A 23,519-nucleotide genomic window follows, 5' to 3' on the forward strand; every position below is an offset into this window, starting at 1 on the left:
GTTACATCTTAAAATGAGACAGGGAAAAAGAACATCAATTTTCTTATCAATTTGTTACCGATTTATTAAAAATCCATTTCCCAAATAACAAATCATAACCCTATTATTCTAGAAAAAGGTAAACAACAACAAAGGAAAACGGAAAGCAAAAGAAAGCTCATGCCCATTGTGGTAACATCAGGTTATCTTTCGGAGAAGGCAATGGCACCTCACTCTAGTACTCTTGCCTGGAAAATCCTATGGATGGAGGAGCCTGGTGGGTTACAGTCCATGGGGGTCGCTAAGAGTCAGATATGACTGATCCATTTCACTTTCACTTTTATGCATTGGAGAAGGAAATGGCGACCCACTCCAGTGTTCTTGCCTGGAGAATCCCAGGGACGGGGGAACCTGGTGGGCTGCCGTCTATGGGGTCACACAGAGTCGGACACGACTGAAGTGACTTAGCAGCAGCAGATTATCTTTTGAAGGGTAAAAAGGATCAGATTTGAAATGAACCTGGGCAGAGCTCCCATTTTATGCATATCAAAAATCTGAGACTGCACAAAAACAGTGATAACACAAAGCAGTCCTTGAATCAAGAAACTGGAAACAAATGGTTGTCTTTTTAAAAATTAAAATTAACTAGGCAGCTACTTTCTTATGCAACACATATGTTGAACATCTTTACACAAAACAGAAAGCTCCTATTGCAGAAATATTTAAAATTTATCCCTCACAACTGGGGGCAGGAGGAAAAGGGGACGACAGAGGAAGATATGGCTGGATGGCATCACCGACTCGATGGACGTGAGTTTGAGTGAACTCCGGGAGTTGGTGATGGATAGGGAGGCCTGGTGTGCTGCGATTCATGGGGTCGCAAAGAGTCGGACACGACTGAGCGACTGAACTGAACTGAACATCTACTAAAATAGGTGTGATGTTGGGCACTTTACATTTATTTAATCCCATAATACATTTATAAATTAAGAATTATGATCTCTACTTTTCAGATGAGAGAGTCTAGAAGGTGACATGCTCAAAGAAATGTGTTTTTATACTGACTCATACTCTTCTCAACATACTTATTAGTTAACTTATTTAAAAGATGATTCCCAATTTATTTTTACTTTGCACTGACAATTACCTAGTTTGTGGGTAATTAAAGAGTTGTGGACTTGAACTTTAAAATCATTTAGGAAACTATTTGGAAAAAATTAATCATACTTTTACCTGGGTTTAGCCTAAATTATATAAGAGGAAATAACATTTACTGGCTACCAACTGTGTGTAAGGCATTTATATATTTTATCTTATTGAATCCTCTCAAAACCTAGTAACAGAAATATTCCTCCAGAGGAGGAAACTGTGATTCAGAAGTATAACGACTTGCCTACCGTCACACAAGTAAACAGGACACATCATTCATTTGTTATGAAAAGAAATCTCACTATGGGTAGTAACCCGACTGGCAGTTTTTCCGTATATAACTTTCTCTCCAAGGTTCTATTTTAAATATTTAAACTATATAATCACATTACTGTGTGCTGCAGTCCACGGGGTCTCAGAGAGTCAGACACGACTGAGCAACTGAACTGACTGAATCACATTACTAGAGAGTCTCAAATGTTTACTTATAAATGTTAATTAAAAGCACTCAAATCCTGTAGCTCCAAATTGTGTTTCAAATTAAGCTCTGTTAAAGTAGTACTTTCTTAGTCATTTTGTGGCTTATTGCACTTCCGGAACGAACTATTGATAAACTTCCTCTTTCTCTACAGAACCTATTTCAATGTGCTAGAGGATCATTTTTAATCTGAACGGAACCACTTTTTGCTTTCTTAGCCAAAGCACCAAAATGTCCAGTTAGAACAAGAATTTAGCCTTCTGCAAAAGAAGTTAACAGCCAAGGTAAGACAATTTCACACAGGCAATCTGGTTTGATCTTTGTTTTACATAAAATTTACTTTTGTCTGATTCTTTGTGACCCCATGGACTGTAGCCAGTCAGGCTCCTCTGTCCATGGAATTTTCCAGGCAAGAATACTGAAGTGGGCTGCCATTTCCTTCTCCAATTTTTAAAACTAAAATGTTATTATTGTTTTAAACTTAAAGGCTGATAGTCTAAAGATAGGTAACAGGTATTATGGTTTTGTTGCATGGAATTTTAAAAATTCAGTGTTGAGCTTGCCTTGGAGAAAAATTTTCACCTAGGTTTATATAATATAAACCCTTTAAAGTTTATTCAATCATTATGTTTGTTGACCTTAGTTCTGTAATTAAAAGAAATAAAACTACAGCCATGGCAGATAAAGCTAAGGGTTGGAAATAAGACTAGAATTCATGAGCTATGGCTAAATCTACAACCCCAAAATACCAACTGTTAAAAAATTTTGATTTTCTTTATATGAAAATTTCCTATATATAACATAATCCATAGGTTTAAATTATTTTTAATCTCCTTCAGTTTTCATAGTAAGAATGGTCACCATCAGTTAATTTAAAAATAAACAAAGGTGATTAGATGAGACACTCAATGATCATTATTAAATATGCTTTTTTATACAAATAGAATTTTAGTAATGATGATGACATGAAAATATTATCACTAATTTTTAAAGCTAAGAAAAAAACTGCTATGGTAAAATGTGTGGACATATACTCATCACTACATATTTATGTCACATATTATCTCAGTCTTTAGTAAGCAGTATAAAATAGATATGGAAAATAAAACTCATAGAATAGAAAGTTGTTAATATGGAGAAAAGATGTTTTCTTTGAGTAACTTGGACACTTGCAAAGGGAATATCCTCCAAAATAAAAATTGCCAAGAGTTTATTTACATAGACTCATAATATCATAGAATGGTAAATTCATAGTGGGTAATATCCTACTTCAACATTTCATAAAGTACTTATGACTTTCTTTTATGGAAGTCCACTTTGGATTTCTTCTAAGTAACTATTACAGAAATTAATACAGAAAAATGTTTATCATTTTTTGGATAATGCTTATCTATATATTTTTAAAGAATCTATTTCAAATGTAGGGTTTATTATGCCTGTGTTTTCCAACCAATCCCTATATAATTCCACTCAGAGGGAAATTATGAGTAAGTCTGAATTTTTTAAATGAAAATCTGATGCCTGTCAATGTCCAATCTTTAAAAGTCATCCCAATTATGCCAGTTTACAGGCTAACTAATCAAAACTCATATAATTGTTTTCCTAGTCACAGGACCAAAATGGTTTTCTGGTAGTTCTTGTCCAACCTTTTAAAAAGCTGACTCCAAAAGTCACTTACATTATCTATTCTCAGAGAGTTCACATCTCTTTTCCTCTTAAAGCACTCCTATTTTAGAATTTTACTATGAATGTAATGGAAGGAAGGAGATCTTATACAGGACTGACTGATTTCTGTATCAGTGCCACTACTTAGAGCTGTGACACTTTGGCAAATTATCCAACTTCTCTGTGTCTCAGTTTTATCTGTAAAGTGACGATAACATCACCTTCCTCCTTAAAACGGGACGGTGCCAAACACCTGGCATGTACTTAGTAAAATGGGAGCTCTTTTTGATAAAAGATAGTCATCAAATAATTCCTATCATAGTTCAAAGTTAATTTCCTCTTGCTGCTTTTCGTCAAGATACAGAATTGCTGTCTTCTTCCTTTTCTGGTTTCATAACTATACTAGCAGGAGATACAATACCACTAAACTTTATTATATCTGTATTATAACAAAGTAACTGAAGCTCAGATGTTATTTTTTGATACTGCTACCTATATCTGCCTTATCAAGGATATGCCCGCCAAATCTCCTTGATTCCTCTTTCAAAGACAGTAACACCTCTCTTATCATATCCAATTTAGCATCAGTTTTACATGCTAAACTCTTTATGTACTTATGCATTAAGGGGACTCCTACTTTAACTGCCTCTCAAATGCTTAGTTAAAACAGCTCATGTTTTTCTTCTAAAATTTTTTCAATATTCAGGAAAAACAAAGAACCAAGATCTGAGTTAAACCTCAAGAGTCCCAACCTAAAATAATGAGCAAAATACTGCCATATAAAGGTAGACAAACTCAGGGTTTGCCTGAGCAGTAGACTAGGGAAATTCTAGAAAAAATGCTATATAGATTGTTCATAGGTTAGTTAGAGTAATTAACAAGTAGCTTCCGAGTGCCAAAAGACGGTGGGGGGGCAGGGGGGAGTAGGGAATCTTGAGGATGCTTAGAGAGGAGTCCTGAAATGAAAGGTAAGTGAGTTTGAGAAGATGGGTGATCTAAGGCCTGTCCTCCATTTTGAGAACACTGATCCTCTGCTGATTCCTGCATCAGCAAAGACAGAAAGCAGCACTCTGTGGTTCCTTCTTTCATCTGCTCTGGTCTTCTCCCCCAGCTTCTAATTCTGTTTGCTTTAACCTTCTACCCTAACTTCTTGCTAAATACATAATCACTATTTGTTCTTCAGCCTTTCATTAACTTTTTTTTCTTTCAATACCTTCTCTAATCAATTTACCTCCCTATTCCATGTATTTGCTCTTTATCCTTTGTTTGGCTTTACTTTTATCTTTTGTGTTATTTTTTATTTCTTTGCATTCCTTTTTCATTTCATTGCATCCAACATTTTCTCCTCCTTTTTACTCCCTTGCCCCCTCTATGGTTCTTTCTACCTTTTTCTCCTGAAGAAGTAATGTTGGTATTTCAGGTACAAATGGCCTGCATATATATACATATACTACATACATACATACACACATATATATCACATATGTTGAGTAACTTTCTGCAGTGGTAATAACACTGCCCTCACTGTCACTGAACTAGAAAAAAAGAGTCAGTTTCTTCACTACTATACCTCTCCCCCTCATTTACTCTTCTTTTAAATCTTATTCCTTTTCTCTGGACTATTCCTAATTGCTGTAGTGGAATTCTAAGACAGATTTGAGCATTCTGATGTAGCAGACCCTAGGAGGGTATAGCTAACTGAAGAGCTGGAGAAAGGGGTAGGATAGGTAAAAAACAGAATTTGGTTTTAATACTGCTGTAACCCTTAAATGACAAGTGGAAAATCTCACACACTTTAAGGTCCTATGACAATCCTATTAACAAAAGAGGCTATGCCCTATCAAAATTGACCATACAAACTCAACTGGGCTTATAATTATGTTCCTATCTGGGTTCTTTCCTTCTCTAATGCCTTTTTTAGCTAACTGAAAAAAGGAACTGTGAAGGGTTTTTAAAAATTTTAAGAAAAGTCACAAGACACATTCTTGGCTGAAGATAATTCATGGCCTATGTTTTCTGTTGCTCTGGATGGCATTTTTTAGAAAACTAAAGTGAATCTCTAAAGAATAACACTTTCTAATAAGGCCTTCTTTGGGGAAAGGGGTAATCTGTAAGAACAGTAGGTAGGAACTGCATGGATGATAACATATAGAGATGATTTAAATTTCCATATTTATGCCAAAAGTTTCAAAATTTTCCCTATTGAACCCTTTACAAAATGAATAGAAGGCATAATTTAATAACTCAGATTTTACCTCTCTGCTTACATTGTAACCATCAGAATGAGATGGTTAGATAACATCACTGACTCAATGAACATTTTGAGTAAACTCTGGAAGATAGAGGAGGACAGAGGAGCCTCGCATGCTACACAGTCCATGGGGTTGCAAAGAGTCGGACATCACTTAGCAACTGAGCAACAACAATTACATTCTGGAAGAAGTATTAATAAACAGCAAAATACTGAAATGGAAAAGAAACCAAGAAGCCCAATTATAGGTTAACTGTTTACTGAGCTGCTAACACATACAGCATTCTGCTGTAAAGAAATCAACATACAAAAACATGAGACAATTTGGAGTAGCAGAAACAGCATATGCTTTAAAATCAGATGGGTCTGTGGGTATAAATTCCCTATCTGTCACTAATAGTGACATAACATTTGGCAAATTGCTTAACACATTTAAATTTGTCTCTTTATCTGTAAATCAAAGATTTCTCCATCTTTCTCACAAAATTATGTAAAAGTTAAATAAAATGAAGTATGTAAAACACCTGAGATGGTACAGCACTTAGGATGTTCTAGATAAGGATTTTTCTTTGTCATTTTCTGCCTTCTTCAAAGTCCTTTATAATCTTATTTGAGGTGATGGAGACAACAAAAAGAATATGTGAAAAGAAATAAAAAATAAACACAATTATTTGAGAGAAAAGAAGTGTGAGTGAGGTACATACATGACGAATTATCCAAGGAACCATAAAGAGAACAAGAACGAGGGGGAATTCAGGGAATGGCTGAGCTCTCTGGGCTGTGCTCAGTCATAGAGAATTTGGTCTAAAAAGGGAATTTAAGCTGAGGTCTGACAGATGATGACAGATTCACAGTTAGGCAACCAGAAGAGGGAAGAGACTAGGTTTAGAAAAAAGAACACACTCTCAGAGGGTGAAGAATAGCATGATTAAAAGTGTCTGCTAAGGGGAGAAAAAGTGTGTGTTTAGGAAGTATGTAAGATGAGGAAGAGGCTAAATGAGAAGTTTCAGTCATGAGATATGAGTCTGGACTGGTAAACTCAGGCCAGAAGCAGAAAACTCAGTTTAGATTTTTACCTTGATACCAATGGGGAACCCTCAAGCAAGGGAGATGGTGAAGAACAGGGAAGCCTGAAGTGCTGCAGTCCATGGGGTCACAAAGAGTCAGACGTGATTGAGCAACTGAACAACAATAAGCAAGGGAGCAATGACTTGATAAAACTTGGTTGTCAGAAGATTAATTCATCAGCAGTGTGCAAGGGAATTTAAAGAAATATTTTAAAATTAAAGCTTTAAGTATTACAGAGAAAATAAAAAGCAGGAGACTACATAGGAAAAAAAATCACATTCCTTCTCCTCTACTAAAATAGGGTAATTTATCATCACTATATACTAAGTGGTAGAGGAATAAGCAATGAAAACAAATATGCTAAAAAAGTCTATTTCTTTGCAAACTTGAGGGAGTTCCTTGTCCGTTACTGTACCTTGCCATCAAGGCTTGTATAGACCATCAAACCTCTCTCAGACTGGCTTAAAAAATCACAGAGAAACTATAGTTTCAAATCATATTGACCAGGATTTAAAACCCAGAGATTTTCATTTCCCTAATATTAAGAAATAACCAAACAGTTTCCATTGTGTTTAAAGATGTATGAAATAAGTACTACATACAGAGCTGAAAACTAGCCTTACTTTAGAGATAAGACATTTGAGACCAGGAGACATTAAATGACTAGTTATGGTTAGATAGATCTTTAGGCCACAGAAATAGAAATGAAACTTGAAAAAACTCTTCAAGTTTTAGCATCTGCCACATTCCACAGGTAACCCTACCCCACAAACTTAAACACATGCCTCGTTTTCCTATGCCTGTATGTTGTTCCCCTGGATGGAATATTTTATTTACCTAGTTCTTACAGACCTTTCAAGATTCAGTTCAAGTTTTACTTCTCTGAGAAACCTTCCCTGAAGCTCTCCCAGGCTAGCTTAGTTCCTCTGTGCATCTCCTGCATACCTTTCTGAGAAAACTTATCAAATTAGATTTATTTATTTTTTCTACTACTAGAAAAAAAAATTTTTTTTAATTTTGGTATCTCCTAAACCAGAACAGAGCCTGACAAAAACATGGTGCTAATCAATGAATAAATGAAGTAGCAGCAAGACCACTTCCCTCAACCAGACTCAAAGAGCATTTTAGGATTGTCAAGTGTGAGTTGAATTGAATCCTTTAGAAATATGAGATTCTAATATAAAGACACCGTCCTGGACACTGATATAGCTGCAAAGGTTACTTAATAGGTTGTGGGCATGAGAAACTCACAAAGGTAATACCATTAGCAAAAACAGAAGTCTGGAGAAGGGTCACTTTTAAGATGAAGATGTATTCTGACTTAAAGACGCTGAATTTGCTGATAGTGAGATATGTACATGGCAATGCCCACCAAGAAGTCATACAAATGGAACAATAATTAAGGAAATTTTGGCTAGATACACAGGTTTGGGAGCTAGAGGTTAAAGGTGAGAGGTGAAACCTGATAGATTCAGGATTAAGAAAAGCAGTGAAGAGTGAAGACAGAATACATATAAAGTACTATATTTAGGATGCAAGAGAAAAAACAGGAGCTAGTGAGATGAACATGAAAGGAAAATGACTCCAAAGAGCTACTCGAATAGCAGTGAAGGAATAATCAACAGTGTCAAATGTGATCAAGAGAGGAAAAAAAGAAAACAAACCACTGGATTAAGTAATAGATGGTTACTGGCACCCTTCGAGGCAGCAGGATCAATGTATTTCTAGCAGGAAACAGAGGAGAAAGCAGTGTGCACGTGGCTCCAGCATACGGAGCCCGTGCATTTGGGATGCATGGCTACACAATGAAGGGCTGCAGCACAATAAACCCACAGGGGCAACAGTGCCACGTACAAACCTTCCCAAAGAATTATGAGACCACTGCCTTTGGGGTCCAAATGTCACATGATAAGTTACAGTATACTTAGGAGCTGTTCATGTTAGCTGGGAGTATATCAAGTCTAAATTAGGAATGATGAATACTAAATGATACCTAATTATCTTTCTTTCTTTTATTATAAAACTACTGGCAAAAAGGAAACATTCTGAAATGGATCTCAAGTATTTCGTCTTAATTTTGTTTTGCGGACATCTGAATGATACTTTTTCCTCAGAGACAGAAGCAACTACAACAGAGAGGCAACCACAATCTACTTTATTTAGACCATCAATGCCATATATCTCGGCGAATTCTCAGGGCACGACAGAGAATCCTTCAAGTCAACCAACACAATTCAACAACCTATCTTCTGGACAACCAATAACAACTGCCAAAGCTGCTGCTGGACAACCAACACCACTTGCCTATGCTTCTTCTGGGAAACCAGCAGCACATACTTCTGCTGGACAACCACTTGTCTATAATGTCACCAGAAAATCAATACAAATAGCCAACACCTCCTCCCAAGGAACAGCACTGCCTGTGTTTACCTCTGCCATACAGCTATCACCATCTGCCTATTCTTCTTCCAGACAATTGCCACCATCAGTTTACATTCCTACTCAACAACCATCATCTACCCACACCTCTTCCAGGAAATCAATTACCCCGACTGTTCATAGTATATCCATACAACCAACACCAACTGTCCAAAGTTCACCTAGGAAGACACCAGGATTCAACTTCGAATTTAGCAGTACAACAAATATCCCAAAGGAAGCCAATTATGATAATTCAATAGCAGCCATATTAATTGGTACAATTCTGACTACTATGTTGATAGTTATACTCATGATTGTATTATGGAAATGTTTGCGAAAACCAGTGTTAAATGATCAAAATTGGGCAGGCAGGTCTCCGTTTGCTGATGGCGAAACCCCTGATGTATGTTTGGATAACATTAGAGAAAATGAAGCATTGCCAAAACGTTCATCAATTATTTCACTTATGGTCTGGAAACCAAGCAAAAGTGCACTTTTAGCAGATGACTTAGAAATTAAGTTGTTTGAATCAAATGAAAACACTGAAGATTGTAAAAATCCCAAAACAGAGAGAATAAAAGATCAGGCAAATGGTACATCAGAAGACAGCGGTGATGGATCGACAATCGGCACGGCTGTTTCCTCTTCAGATGATGCAGATCTGCCTCCACCACCTGCTTCCCTTCTTGATACCGAAGGACAGGAGGGGAACAAACCCGACAAACCCACGATGATAACTGAATCTCCTCATCCAAACGGTTCCACCAATCTCCCACCATCTCTAGACTGTCTCAACCAAATCTCTGAACATCATAATTCTGAGTCCAAACAGTCATTTCCACCTCCCCCTGACTCATTTAACTTGACCGTGCCACCAGGAGATTTTATGAAAAACCAGGAAGATTCCAACAATGAGATCCAATTTCAGGAATTTCCTATTCCTCCTGACTTTGATCAAGATCTCAATGAATCTCTGCCACCCCCACCTGCAGAACTGTAATAAATATTACTACTTGCTTTAAAACTGATCTGTTCTTCTCAAAGGACTCCAATATTTTGTTTTTTCTTCGTGTGATAAGATATATTAAACGGCAATTGGTAGCCAATTTTGATTTTTATTCAGGAACTACCTGAAATCTGCTCAAAGCCTATGTATATAAGTGGAACTTATTTATGTCTATAGGACCTAACTTTAACGTACGGTATATTTTACAAATGTGGATGGTATGTGTATCAATAACTTAACTATTTTGGAAACAAGCAACATACATATACTTATTATTACCCAATAGATATGTTTTTTCCTGAAAAGCTGTGTATAAAGTTACCTTGGTTAAACTTTATTTTTCCATTTCAAAATTTGAAAAGGAGTGTGTCTGAGAATTTAAATACATATACCAAGTTTTAAACAAAGCTTTAAGTTTTAAATTAATACCTCAGATATTAAATAAATATTCCAAGGTTGTGGGGATGAGAGATTAAAATGCATGTGTTTGAGAATAAATTTCCTTTTAGCTCTCATTGGAAACTGAAAGACAAACATATTAAAACATCATATTGGAAAGCTGAGCTGGGGACACTTACCCTGAAAAAAATAAAAGCAGGCCCATAAAATGTAGACATAGACATTTTCCTATCTTGTTGGGGGAGCACAAATTTTAAAACTAGCCTCTTTAAAATGTTTTCTATTTTTTTTGGCCAGGTTACATAGCTTGCAGGATCTTAGCACTCCCCAACCATGGACTGAACCCAGGCCTCTGGCAGTGAAAGCATGGAGCCCTAACCATTGAATCACCAGGGAATTCCCAGTTGATTTTGTATATGCCTCAAGCACCCAAGCAAACTGAAATCTTTATTAACAAACAAACAAACAAACAAAACAAAACCTCTCTGGCTTCATTCCAAAAAACTCTTAAACCACCTTTCTCACACAGAATTTCATCTTTTATTCACTACCTGACAAGTGATAATGAGTTATCAGAGTAGGGGGTAGGCCCAATCTTTGTTAAAGTCAAGGTATAGCTTCACTGGCTTACTCATGTGGAGACGCCAGCCCATGCCTGCAAAAGTGCTTGTCTGCTGAAAAGTATGAATTCTTCCTCCTTATCCCTACCTGAACTCCTGAGGGAAACACTCAGAATGAGAGATGGTGGCTTTAGTGGTAACTTACCCTTTGTGAACTGCTCATAGTTCTGGAATTTTCCAGAATAATGCATTTACTAGTAGCACTGGTGTTCAAGAAACTAACAAAGCTTAATCTTAATAAAAACTAGCAGACTTTTGGACACTGAATGTCTCTTTACTAGTAAAAACCTTTTTATTTGCAGAAACATTACCTTGAGCTTATTTTTCTTGAATAAGCATGATATTAATTGTCAATATTATGTTGGTTTTCCTCTGTCTTCCACACTAAAAATTCTTTCTTTTTTTTAAAATGTAAATTTATTTATTTTAATTGGAGGTTAATTACTTTACAATATTGTATTGGTTTTGCCATACATCGACATGAATCTGCCACAGGTATACATGTGTTCCCCATCCTGAACCCCCTCCCTCTTCCCTAAAAAGTTTCTTTCATGTGTTTTTCAAACTTACCATTTTCAAGGTTAACTTATTCAGCAACAACTAGGAATTTAAGAATTTCCAATTATTCTTTTGAATTTTAAGTATTCTAGTTTGGGTAAGTAAGGCATACAGTTTTTAAAGTTGGTAAAGAGTTTGTCATGCCTTAAACCATCATAACCTTTCTTGTTTTATATGTAGGACTGTTACCTAATGAGCTCTTTCCTCAAGTCTGCTCTCTCTCTCTCTTTTTTTTTTATCACTTTCTTCCTGACCTCTTGAAGAAAGTGTATTGGGAAATACCAACCCTCATAGGTAAATCAAGAGCTGATGACCTGCTCATAGGCTTGTCTGATTTCTTCAAACACCAAAGAGGAAGATTTCCTTGTTCAGTTCTTGCTATAACAGAAGAACAGACTACTGTCAGCAGCTGCTTTTTGTTTTTTAAGAAATTCTCTGCCAGGGGGAAAGCAATTCCCATTTACTGCATGCAATTTTTCCCTACTGAGGTCAGTGGAAGCTGAGCAGCCAAATGGTGTCAATCCTTGCCTAATCAGCAGAAAGAAATGCAACCTAATGAAAGACACACAGGAGAAAAGAAAATGCTGGAACGAAAAACATACAGAAAAGATTAAAGAAGCAGGATCCAGAAGAGAAAGTTTATTTCATGACTATGGCAAAAGGATAAGGCACAGGGGAATAAAAAGTGGAACTACATACTACACATCAGCAGTGCTCTTGCCAGATCAGCAGTAACGAGATTCGGGACAACTCTCAAGACCATGGAGTTCAACTCCTTTTGTTAAATGCTGAGAAAATGGGCTGATAGAGAGTAGATGACTTGCTTACAAGTGGTACTGAAAGCAGAGTTTGTCTCCTGACCCCTGTTTCAGAATTCTTTTCACTAACACAGGACCAAAAAGCATCTACTTCATGCACTGCCAACACACATGTATCACACGTGTATTCCATCTGGTGTTGGCAGTGGGCAACACAATGAATTAGATGAGAATGACTTTAACTGTTATCAACTAGTTCTGAACAAAAAGTAGAAGTAGCGAAATATATGGTAATCTCTAAGTAAAACATTGTAATACTAGTACATGATTAGATAACCAGGTCAGTGGAATAGAATGGAAAGTCCAGAAACAGACTTAAATCTCAAATGATTATTGGGACAACTGGATAGATGTTTGGAAAATGATGAAATTGGATCTATACTTCATATTACATTAGAACAAACACCAAATAGATCCAAAATCTAAACATAAAACATGAAATTATACAAATAATAAAAGAAATATGAGTGAATTCCTTTATAATCTGAAAGTAGGACAAATCTTTCTACTTGAGACTTGAAATCCAAAAGTACTACTTAAAAAAAAAGGAAATCCATTACATAAAACTTTTAGAGGTAAAATAAAACAAACACCATTAAAAAAAAAACCTTTTGTCAAAAGACAAAGGGCAAACTGGGGGAAAATGTGCAACTTAAATTAAGACAAAGGGCTAATAACCCTAAATTTTAAAAAACCTAAACACAGATGTGGCAGGGGAGGGATACCCATAACACACTAGAAAAAATACACAAAACATATAAAAGACAGTTATAGAAGAAAAATTTAAAATGATCCTTGAAAACAAAGATATGCAACTTTTCTTATAGTAAGAAAAAAAATACAGAAGTTCAGCAACAGAGTCTCTAGGTCTCCAGAACTGGACACCCTGACACACTGCTGGTAAGACTGCAAAATGGTACCATCTACAGAGAGAAACCTGGTAATACCCAGGAAATTTTCAAATGCACTTTTCCTTTCACTCAGCAATCCTACTTTTGGGAATTTTTCTCGAAGACTTGTTGGACAAAATGTAAAATTACTTAGATGCAAGGGTATTTACTGTGGCATTATTTGCAATAGCAAAAGTCTAGAAACAATCCAGATGCCCATCTGGGCAGTGGTTAAATAAACCATGGTACACTCCCAAATGCAGCACTATGAATCATGTAACACATGTGAAAGACCTCTATACGCAGACATGGGGCGATCTTCGAGATATATTATGAAGAAAAAAAGAACAAGACATGTAGTAACCATTTACATAAGGAGGGGGTAAGAAGATATGATACATACATACATATTTTTGTTGGGTTTTCAAAAAGAAATACTGTTACGATACAATCAAAAGCTATCAATAATAAAAACAGTCACTGATCGGAAGAGGAAAGGAATAGGGAGGAGGGGAAAGAGAAGCAAAATTTTCCTGAAAGTACCTTGTTTTTGACTTGCACATACCCTAGAAACTGCTAAGCAACTGAAACACGAACTTTACATAAAGTTGGTGATATAAAGATACAGAGAAAACAATTATTTCTTTCAAGTTGCATTAGGACACAGAATTGACTATACATCCTTAGTGAAATACATTCTAAAACAAAGAAGGCTGCAACAAATCTTAAACTTTATTCAGTCGTCTGTAAACTAATTGTCTGTAGCAATACTTGATATTATTTTGAAACTACTGTGGGATGATATAAATAAGCAGCTATGTAATGCTGTTAGAAACCATTTATAGGAAATATGAGGACAGAGGAACAAATTAAATCTTCACAAGGAAGCAAACAGATAAATCCAGAAGAGGGACATCCTAGGGAACAAGTGACTGAGTTTCGACAAGCCAGTGGCATGGGGGGAAAAGGGTGGTGAGGTAAGAGAAAGGTCCTTTCTGAATTTTGACTTGATAATTTCTATCTTGTCAGTCCTTCCATACTTTTATAATACTTTATTCAGTACTCTTAGCTGTTTTCAGCAGTAAATTCAATCTGTATTACTAAAAATAGAGAATATAATACTTTCACTCTCAAATAAGCACAATAAATGTTATCAACTTAAGTAACAAAGATAAACGAATTGGGTTGCCAAACTGTTGATTAATATGGGTGAGCTGTTCCTTGGCAGGTAATTTGTTATACTTCTCACAATGTGGGGGTAATATATCCTAGAGCAGCGTGTTTCACAAAAGAATATGTAAATTAACTTACTGCTTAGTCTAGAATACAACAGTTGCATAAACAACTGTAGTTCTTGACAGACTTTTATAAAATGTAATGTGTCTGAATAACATCTAAAATAATTTGTAACAAACACTTCAGACTACAAAAAATTATTTTTTGGAGTAATATACTATTATTTTATTTCATGAGAATTTCTAAAATCATAAGGACAGATGGTTTCAATTCAAGAGCATTAAAATGTACTTCTTGGACTTCCCTGGTGGTTCAGTGGCTAAGAATCCACCTTGCAATGCAAGGGACACCAGTTTGATCCCTGGTCTGGGAAGATGCCACATGCAGCGGACGAACCAAGTCCGTGTGCCATAACTACTAAGCCAGCACTCTGGCGCCTGTGAGCTGCGACTGCTGGAGCCCACATGCCCTAGAGTCTGTGCCCCAACAAGAGAAGCCACTACAGTGAGAAGCCTGTACCGCAAATAAAGAGTAGCCCCACTTTTCACAATTAGAGAAAGTATGCACATAGCAAAGAAGTCCTAGCACAGCCAAAATATGTAAGTATTTTTAAATAAATCAAAAAATAAATAAAATGTACTTCCCTTTTTCTCCCATGTAAATACTAACCAGGCCTGATCCCGCTTAGCTTCTGGATTAGACACATTCAGGGTGGTATGGCTATAAATAGTACTTCCACCCTCTTTTTCTTTTTGATAATTTTCCAATAATCTCTGAATAACAGAAACAACCTCACATGTCCCCAAATTTAAAATAAGAAACATGGCTACTACTATTATATTGGAATTTTCTATCATATGTGGCAAAATCTGATCTCAATACAGCCTAAACACAAATTCATATGATCCTCTAGCTACTGAAATAACATGTTCTTTCTTTCCAAAAAAAAAAGTACTAGTAAGTATAATGGAACTGGATAACTCTACTTCCACATGGATATAATAAGACTTCCTAAAATTAAAAGGAGAGATTTAAGTGCTTGGTAAACTGACCCCCAGGGCTTCCGTGGTGGCTCAGTGGTAAAGAATCTGCCTGCCAATGCAGGAGATGAGGGTTTGATCCCTGGGTTGGGAAGATCCCCGGAGAAGGAAATGGCAACCCACTCCAGTATTCTTGCCTGGGAAACCCCATGGTCAGAGAGTCTGGTGGGCTATAGTCCATGCGGTTGCAGAACTGGACACAATTTAGCGACTAAACAACAACCAACTGACCCTCAGTCACTTCCTGTGAAGTTTAACATACGTACATACATACACAGAAACTGAAGTGTCAAAACTCTCATTCCTTATTTCCACAATATTGTTGAACATAGTATTTTTAAAACATTATTATTAAGCACTAAGATTGATGAGTAGCTTCTTAAATTCACAGAAAGAATCTTAAAGAGTTCAAGGCTGAACCCTCAAAGTAAAGTGGGAATAAAGTACCTAATCAATAATAAATTTTGAACACTACAGACATTTAAAATGTAGGTACTTTTCTAGGAACATTAATCTCATATAAAACATGACTCTTAGAGTATATTTAGGGTAAAATTTGGGGTAAAAGAATGGCAAATGTAATTTAGAGAAAAATAAAGGATTTAGTAAACAGACATAAAGAGATTTTCTTTATATGTAATATGCTAGTGAGTGAGTGAAAGTCGCTCAGTTTGTCCAACTCTTTACAACCTCATGGAATTCTCCAGGCCAGATACTGAAGTGGGTAGCCTTTCCCTTCTCCTGGGGATCTTCCCAACCCAGGGATCGAACCGGGATGTCCTGCATTACAGGCAGATTCTGTACCAGCTGAGCCACAAAGGAAGCCCAAGAATCCTGGAGTGGGTAGCCTTTCCCTTCTCCAGGGCATCTTCCCAACCCAGGGATCGAGCCCAAGTCTCTTGCATTGTAGGTGGATTCTTTATCAGCTGAGCCACAAGGGAAGCCCAATAACGGCTGGTTTTTTATTACTTTTAAATTTTATTTTATTTTCAGCTGTGCTGGGTCTTCACTGCTGTGAGGGTTTCTCTTCAGTTGTGGTTAGCAGAGGCTACTTTCTAGGTGGGGTGCTCGGGCCTTTCGATGCAGTGGCTTCTTTTGTTGTGGAACACAGGACCTAGAGTGTGCGGGCTTCAGTAGCTGCGGCTCCCAGGCTCTCGGTCACAGGCTCAGTAGTTGTGGCATGCGGGCTCAGCTGCTCCAGGGGTTGGGGGACCTTCCCCAACCAGGGATCAAACCTGTGGAACCCGTGGTTCCTACACTGCTAGACTCTTCACTACTGAGCCACCACGGAAGCCCCATACCTTCCGGTTTTCAAATGGTAACAATTTGGCAAAGAAACTGTCATTACCTTGTTTTCTTTTCTAAGGTAAGTTGGCTCTTCTAGAAATTAGATTCAACTTTTAATAGATTATTTATACAACTGGTCCACTAAAGAATAGAGCTGAAGCGATCATAAATTAATTTTATACAGCCCCAATGAAAAACTTCCCTTTTACAGTATTTTGTGTAATTTAAGAACTACAAACTGTTTTCTCAGTAAGATAAAATGTAAAACATCCTGAAGAAATCATTTAAAAATTTATGCTATTATTTTCAAGACATAAAATCAAATAAATAGTCATTCATATATTACCAAAGATGTCTCTGGAGAAAATAATATTCATATTCACTCACCAAAGTAACTTCATGAAGAAAAAAAATCCTTAATCCAAAAGACATAAAATAAAATACATTTACGTTACCACATGAACTGATAATTTAGAAAAATGAGACGTTCATTTAAAAACATAGCCCCCCTCGTTTGTGTATAGCCTGGGTAAAATAATCCTTTGTATCAAAAAGATAAAGATAAAATAATCATATTTAAGCACTTTTGTACTTCCCCAAAAGATGAACAGTTAAGTGGATGATAAATCTGAAAAGGTGACTGTACATAATAATCACCACACTGGGGGAGCACATAAAAAAATCAGATGTTATTTTTAAAAGTGACATAACAATTGTACCATTTCAGGGGAAAAAAAATTGAGAAGGCAGAGTTAAAAAACAGTTAAACTAATATCTTAGAAAACCATCCACAAGGAAGGTCAAATTCATTTCTAGCATTTTTCAATGTATAAAAAGCATGAAAAGTAGGAGCGTTAAAAAGAACCACGAATTCTCCACGAGGTAAATGTCAAAATGTGAAGCCGAAGCTCAGACAAATACACAGAAATGAGCAGGGCCAGGTCTAAAGTCCACGAGGTTTTCCTTCCTATGGCAAATCTGAGCTATATGGGTACACTCAATGCTGTAAATTAAAAAAAAGATTTTTTCGGGGTTCACTCTGTCGCGTGTGCACCTCCTGCAATAAATTTGAGTCAGCACCAATGACAGCTCTGCAGTCCTCCTATGTGGTACTGATCAGGTGGTTGCAGAGCTTCAGCTCACAGCAACACAATGCAGCTGAGCAGGCAAGCACAGCCCACAGCCAGAAGCGGTTCCTACTTTCCAGAACAAGGAGACCTTTAAGCTTAAGTTTCCCGGAGAAAATGAGATGCTGATGTTGAAGACGACACTATGGTAAGCTGTTATTTAAATCAGTAAAAAAATCGACTTCAGAATTTTTTTCTTTTTTTAAGAGAAAGTCAACGTTAGGATTGAATATATATTCAATAGCAAGTGCATGCACCAGAAATTTGCTGCAGTGTCAGTTGAGGGATTTTTTTTCTAATATTCATTCACTTTGTAAATATACACATTGTTTTCCTTTAGACTCGGCACTGAAATATACAGAAATCACTTTATAAAATGTGAGAGGTTAAGGTATGGGGTTAGTCAGATTTTTCAAGTGCCTTAAAATGTTTTGCAAGGATATATTTATCCTGAGAAGACGAAGGTGAATTTCAAAGTACTGTCTTAATATCTAAATAAAATCCATCTTATATATACACACTGACTATTTCATTACTGCAGAGATCTTAAAGGAAAAAAACACAAAACAAAACACCAAAACAGACATGACAGCCATTTTTCCCCATTTGAATAAGGAAGAATAACATAAAAAAATAACAACAGCTTAAGATTCTTTAGGATTTTTATTTGCCAAGAATACAATTTTATCAAGTCTCAAGGAAGATAAATAAGACAGATTATGTCTTATAGAAAGGAGAAAATACAGGAGAGAGTAGGGGGAGAGAGTCTGTCTCTACCACATAGCCCCAGTTGAAGGATTAAGCATTTGGACTATAAATGAAGGGGAGCTTTGTTAGTTTAATCACTGGAACAATTATAAAAGAACTCAACAACAACGAGGTTTATTGAAAATTTTGCCTAATGCTAACTGACCCATGCAGATGCCTAATTGTATTTGCATATTAAAAGAAGGGTGTATCTGTTTGTTTCCAGGCTTTGATGGAATATCAGATATTGAAAATGTCTCCCAGCCTGTTCATCCTTCTGTCTCTCACACCTGGTGTTTTATGCATTTGTCCTCTCCAATGTATATGCACCGAGAGGCACAGGCGTGTGGACTGTTCAGGCAGAAACTTGACTACATTACCATCTGGACTGCAAGAGAATATTATCCATTTAAACTTGTCTTATAACCACTTTACTGATCTGCATAACCAGTTAACCCAGTACACCAATCTGAGGACCCTGGACATTTCAAATAACAGGCTTGAAAGCTTGCCTGCTCAGTTACCTCGGTCCCTCTGGAATATGTCTGCTGCTAACAACAACATTAAACTGCTTGAAAAATCTGATACTGCTTATCAGTGGAACCTTAAATACCTGGATGTTTCTAAGAATATGCTGGAAAAGGTTGTCCTCATTAAAAATACACTAAGAAGTCTCGAGGTTCTCAACCTCAGTAGTAACAAACTCTGGACAGTTCCAACCAACATGCCCTCCAAACTACACACTGTGGACCTGTCTAACAATTCCTTGACACAAATCCTTCCAGGAACATTAATAAACCTGACAAATCTCACACATCTTTACCTGCACAACAATAAGTTCACATTCATTCCAGATCAAGCTTTTGACCAACTCTTTCAATTACAAGAGATAACCCTTTACAATAACAGGTGGTCATGTGACCACCACCAAAACATTACTTATTTACTTAAGTGGATGATGGAAACAAAAGCCCATGTAATAGGGACTCCCTGTTCTAGCCAAATATCATCTTTGAAGGAACATAACATATACCCCACACCTTCTGGATTTACCTCAAGCTTGTTCACTGTAAGTGGGATGCAGACAGTGGACACCATTAACTCTCTGAGTACGGTAACTCAGTCCAAAGGGACCAAAATACCCAAACAATATCGAACAAAGGAAACAACATTTGGTGCCACTCTAAGCAAAGGTACCACCTTGACTAGCACTGACAAGGCTTTTGTGCCCTATCCAGAAGATACATCCACAGAAACCATCAATTCACGTGAAGCAGCCGCTGCAACTCTAACTATTCATCTCCAAGATGGAATGGTTACAAACACAAGCCTCACTAGCTCAACAAAATCATCCCCAACACCCATGACCCTAAGTATTACTAGTGGCATGCCAAATGATTTCTCTGAAATGCCTCAACAAAGCACAACCCTTAACTTACGGAGGGAAGAGACAACCACAGATGGAAAGACACGCTTACCTTCTGTGGCAAGTGCTTGGAAAGCAAATGCTTCGTTTCTCTTAATGCTCAATGCTGTGGTCATGCTGGCTGTCTGAGGGTCTGCACTTTCCTGAAATTTAATGAATGAACTCCTCCCTGATGTACAGCTGGGAAAATATTCCCCTATCTAACCAGTGACTCAAGCTATATTAAGTATTACCGTTTCTGACTCTGATGTAAATGAAGTAACTCGTCTTAAATAAAAGAAGTGCACAATGTCTTGGTACTTGCTGCTATTTTACTGTCTTAATGAAGTAAAACTAATGAGTTTCCTTTTTTAAAAAATGAAGTGTTTTCTTTTTAAGGCTTCAATTTACTGCACAAAATATAAAGCATCTAAACTTTAATATGTATTTTATGTATGTTTACACTGTCAAACATCTGGGAAAAAATAAAAGGTCTATGCTCATATCTGTGTCACTTGGCTTTCTAGTCATACCAACTTAATCTACTTACTAGAAATGACATGACAAACTTTTTTGCTCTAAGGTACTTTGGTAAAGTCTCTATGGCAAATATAATACTGGAGGTATCCAAGCATTCTGCCACTAAAGTAAAACTGTGGTTGCCTCCCCGTGAATGGTAACGGCACATCATTATTTTACACACAAGCCATAGTTGTTTTCAATCTAAATGATGTCCTGCTTCTGAGGAACTCTTGGCTACTTTACAGATTATATAATGGACAAAAGCTCTTCAAAAAGCTAGAGGACACTAGGCTTTGCATTTTAATAAGGAAAGTTTAATGGCTTTGTTTTTTCGCACTGTAGAAAAGTATTGAAAATGGAATTAAAATTTAAACTTAAAGACATATAAAGAAGGAACAGTTTTAGTGGATATTTAACACACTGTTCATTAGCAGAAAATTAAAATAATTATACAGTTAAAAGTCTTCTATGAGCAGGAGAGGGAAATTTATCTTTTGTACATCAGAAGTTAGAATCTGACTTACCTAAGTCAAAATAAAGACTAGTTTCAAGATAAAATCATGGGGGTCTAACGAACACCAGCAGTACTAACGGAGGGAGAGGAAAAGAAAAGGAGAAAAGCCAAAAAAGGCTGGAATTCGTTTGGTGCTACAACCAGGTGATGAAACCAATAAAGCAAGCAACAGGACTAGAACTGGGCATGAGACAGATCCGGATACTCCGAGTCAAACCGCACCGGGACTTCAGCTAGAAGGAAACTGAGAACTGTCTACTGATACAAAGTAAGCCATTGTTTGAATTAAGAGACAAACATAAGTAATAGCCAAGAGTCAGAAAAAGAAGCCCTGAAAACAAGGCTAGATTAAGATGCAAGACAGCATAACTGAAATTGGTGAGCCACAAATGAGGAATTTAATTTGTGCCATAAGGAGGAATCTATTTCAAGCATTCTTAAGAGTTGGGAAAGGAGTACAGAAAGAAATTTAAAAATTAAGATAGTTTTCTTTCCACATTTGGGAACATTTCTATTCAGAGACACAGAAAAGTAACAATCTTATGTGCTCTTCATTTTTTCTTTCTTTTAAGGGTCAGGCTTATGGAAAAATTACTCTTAAGCTTCAGTAAAGCAATTCCTCTCCTATACTGACTTATTAGTACAGTGACTCTGAGACATTTTTCTGCCCTGGCAAATCTACTTGGTTCACTATTGTCAGGAGGGAATTTCACCATGAAGAAAAGGAGTTATTTGAGATAGTCCCCTAAATGATTTTAAAATGGGTAAGCTGCCTCCACTCCCTCCCAATACTGATCTAGTATCTTCACCATCAATGGTAGAGGCTAATTGCTTAGGTATTTCCTACTCTACCACATACTTGCATCTTGTTTTAAAAATACACACTCTGAACTCCACAGAAAATAGGTTTCTTAGAGTTAATTGTCTTTCACTCTGAGGGTGCCAAAAATTCAATGTTGTTTTAGAAATCCTATGAGCAAAAATGACCAAAAAGTGTAATTTATATATTATAGCATTAGCAGCACCTATAAATTATGCCAATCTTATTGACATATCTGCAAAATGCAGGGAAAAAATACAGTAAATTTACCAGCACAACACATGTCAACCACACAGACTCTAAGTCCTCAGAAAGAAGTACAGTAATTAGATAGTAATTATATACTTCCATGGAAATTGTATTCTTATCATTAATAATGGAGGAGGGATCATTACTTGCCAATACAACAAGAACTACCATATTATTGGGCTCCATAAACATTCAAAATGCATTAGTCCTCAGCATCTATCTCTCAAACTCGTAAGGTCCATCCATCCATACTGAAGGTTTGATTTTATTTTACAAGTAACTTTGTTTCTCACCAGTCAAGAGAACTCATATAAGAGAACAAACACAAAAACAAATGTAATAAGGGATAAAGTCATGGTGAAGAATGTGTGCTTTGATGTCAAATCTTCTAGCCCTAAATCCTGTCTCTGACACTTCTCAGCTATATAACCCTGGACAAGTCACCAATGTCCTAAGCCACAGCTTCATAACCCATAAAATGGGCTAGCAGAACTTATTCATAGATGGTATCTATTCCTAAGGAATAAATGGCATAATTCATATATAGTTTCAGCACAGTGTCTTGGCTCCCCACATTCTATATGCAGTAATCCTGCTGTTACATGTCTATGTCCAAGCTCAGTGCATTGAGAAATTCCCATGTATGTCAACACCCAAGCTCTAAGAGCAAGAGAGCAAAATGGTACATTTGCTTCAGTCCTGCTTTTCCACCCTCCAGGGTTCAAGTTCAGATGTTAATGAGATGGGACCCAGAAAAGAGAGAATCATTCACTTATGAGAGCAGAATGATAAAATGTCTCCTATTGCTAACTTAAAAGATCTCAAATATGTGTTCTTCAATGACCATTATCATCAACCATCTTTTAAATATTATTTGGGAAATTCCAGAACAAAAACAGATAAAATTATCGAAAAAAATAAAAATGGGTATTATTAACAGGTGAAATGATTATTATCTATCTAAAGGGTCCCTCAGGAATGCCTTCAGAAGAACAACTTTAATAACAAGTATACAAACATTAATCATTTTCTCATATGCTGGCAACAAATAATTGGGAAATTATAGGAAAAGGATACTATATTCACGACAGCAACTAATAAACCAAAATATACAATGCCAAGAAAAACATTCACATGAAATGTGCAGGACCAAATGGAGAAAAGTTTTTAAAAAATTGAGATGTATAAACCAAGACTTGATAGAGATGATAAACAAAGGTCTCCCATTCATTTATTCTTTCACTGAAGTATTTTTTTAGCACCTGGAATG

General features: G+C 36.5%; 3 protein-coding genes across 5 annotated transcripts in view; 2 read left to right on the top strand and 1 right to left on the bottom strand.

Moving 5' to 3' along the window:
- NF1 (neurofibromin 1) overlaps positions 1-23,519 on the bottom strand; it is a 250,845-nt gene that overhangs the window by 52,616 nt on the left and 174,710 nt on the right. The gene's annotated exons all lie outside the window — the stretch shown is intronic.
- EVI2B (ecotropic viral integration site 2B) lies at positions 1,692-11,303 on the top strand. Its single transcript, XM_005693236.3, has 2 exons — positions 1,692-1,890; positions 8,628-11,303. Exon 2 carries the CDS (start codon positions 8,641-8,643, stop codon positions 10,009-10,011), a length of 1,371 nt encoding a protein of 456 aa, XP_005693293.1. The 5' UTR covers positions 1,692-1,890; positions 8,628-8,640; the 3' UTR covers positions 10,012-11,303.
- On the top strand, positions 17,905-20,647 carry OMG (oligodendrocyte myelin glycoprotein). Its single transcript, XM_005693235.3, has 2 exons — positions 17,905-18,140; positions 18,966-20,647. Exons 1-2 carry the CDS (start codon positions 18,138-18,140, stop codon positions 20,292-20,294), a joined length of 1,332 nt encoding a protein of 443 aa, XP_005693292.2. The 5' UTR covers positions 17,905-18,137; the 3' UTR covers positions 20,295-20,647.

This window comes from Capra hircus, chromosome 19, assembly GCF_001704415.2.
Source record: "Capra hircus breed San Clemente chromosome 19, ASM170441v1, whole genome shotgun sequence".
Lineage (NCBI taxonomy): Eukaryota > Metazoa > Chordata > Mammalia > Artiodactyla > Bovidae > Capra > Capra hircus.

Coding starts and splice junctions, on each gene's coding strand:
- EVI2B (XM_005693236.3), top strand. CDS start 8,641: ATGGATCTCAAGTATTTCGTCTTAATTTTGTTTTGCGGACATCTGAAT.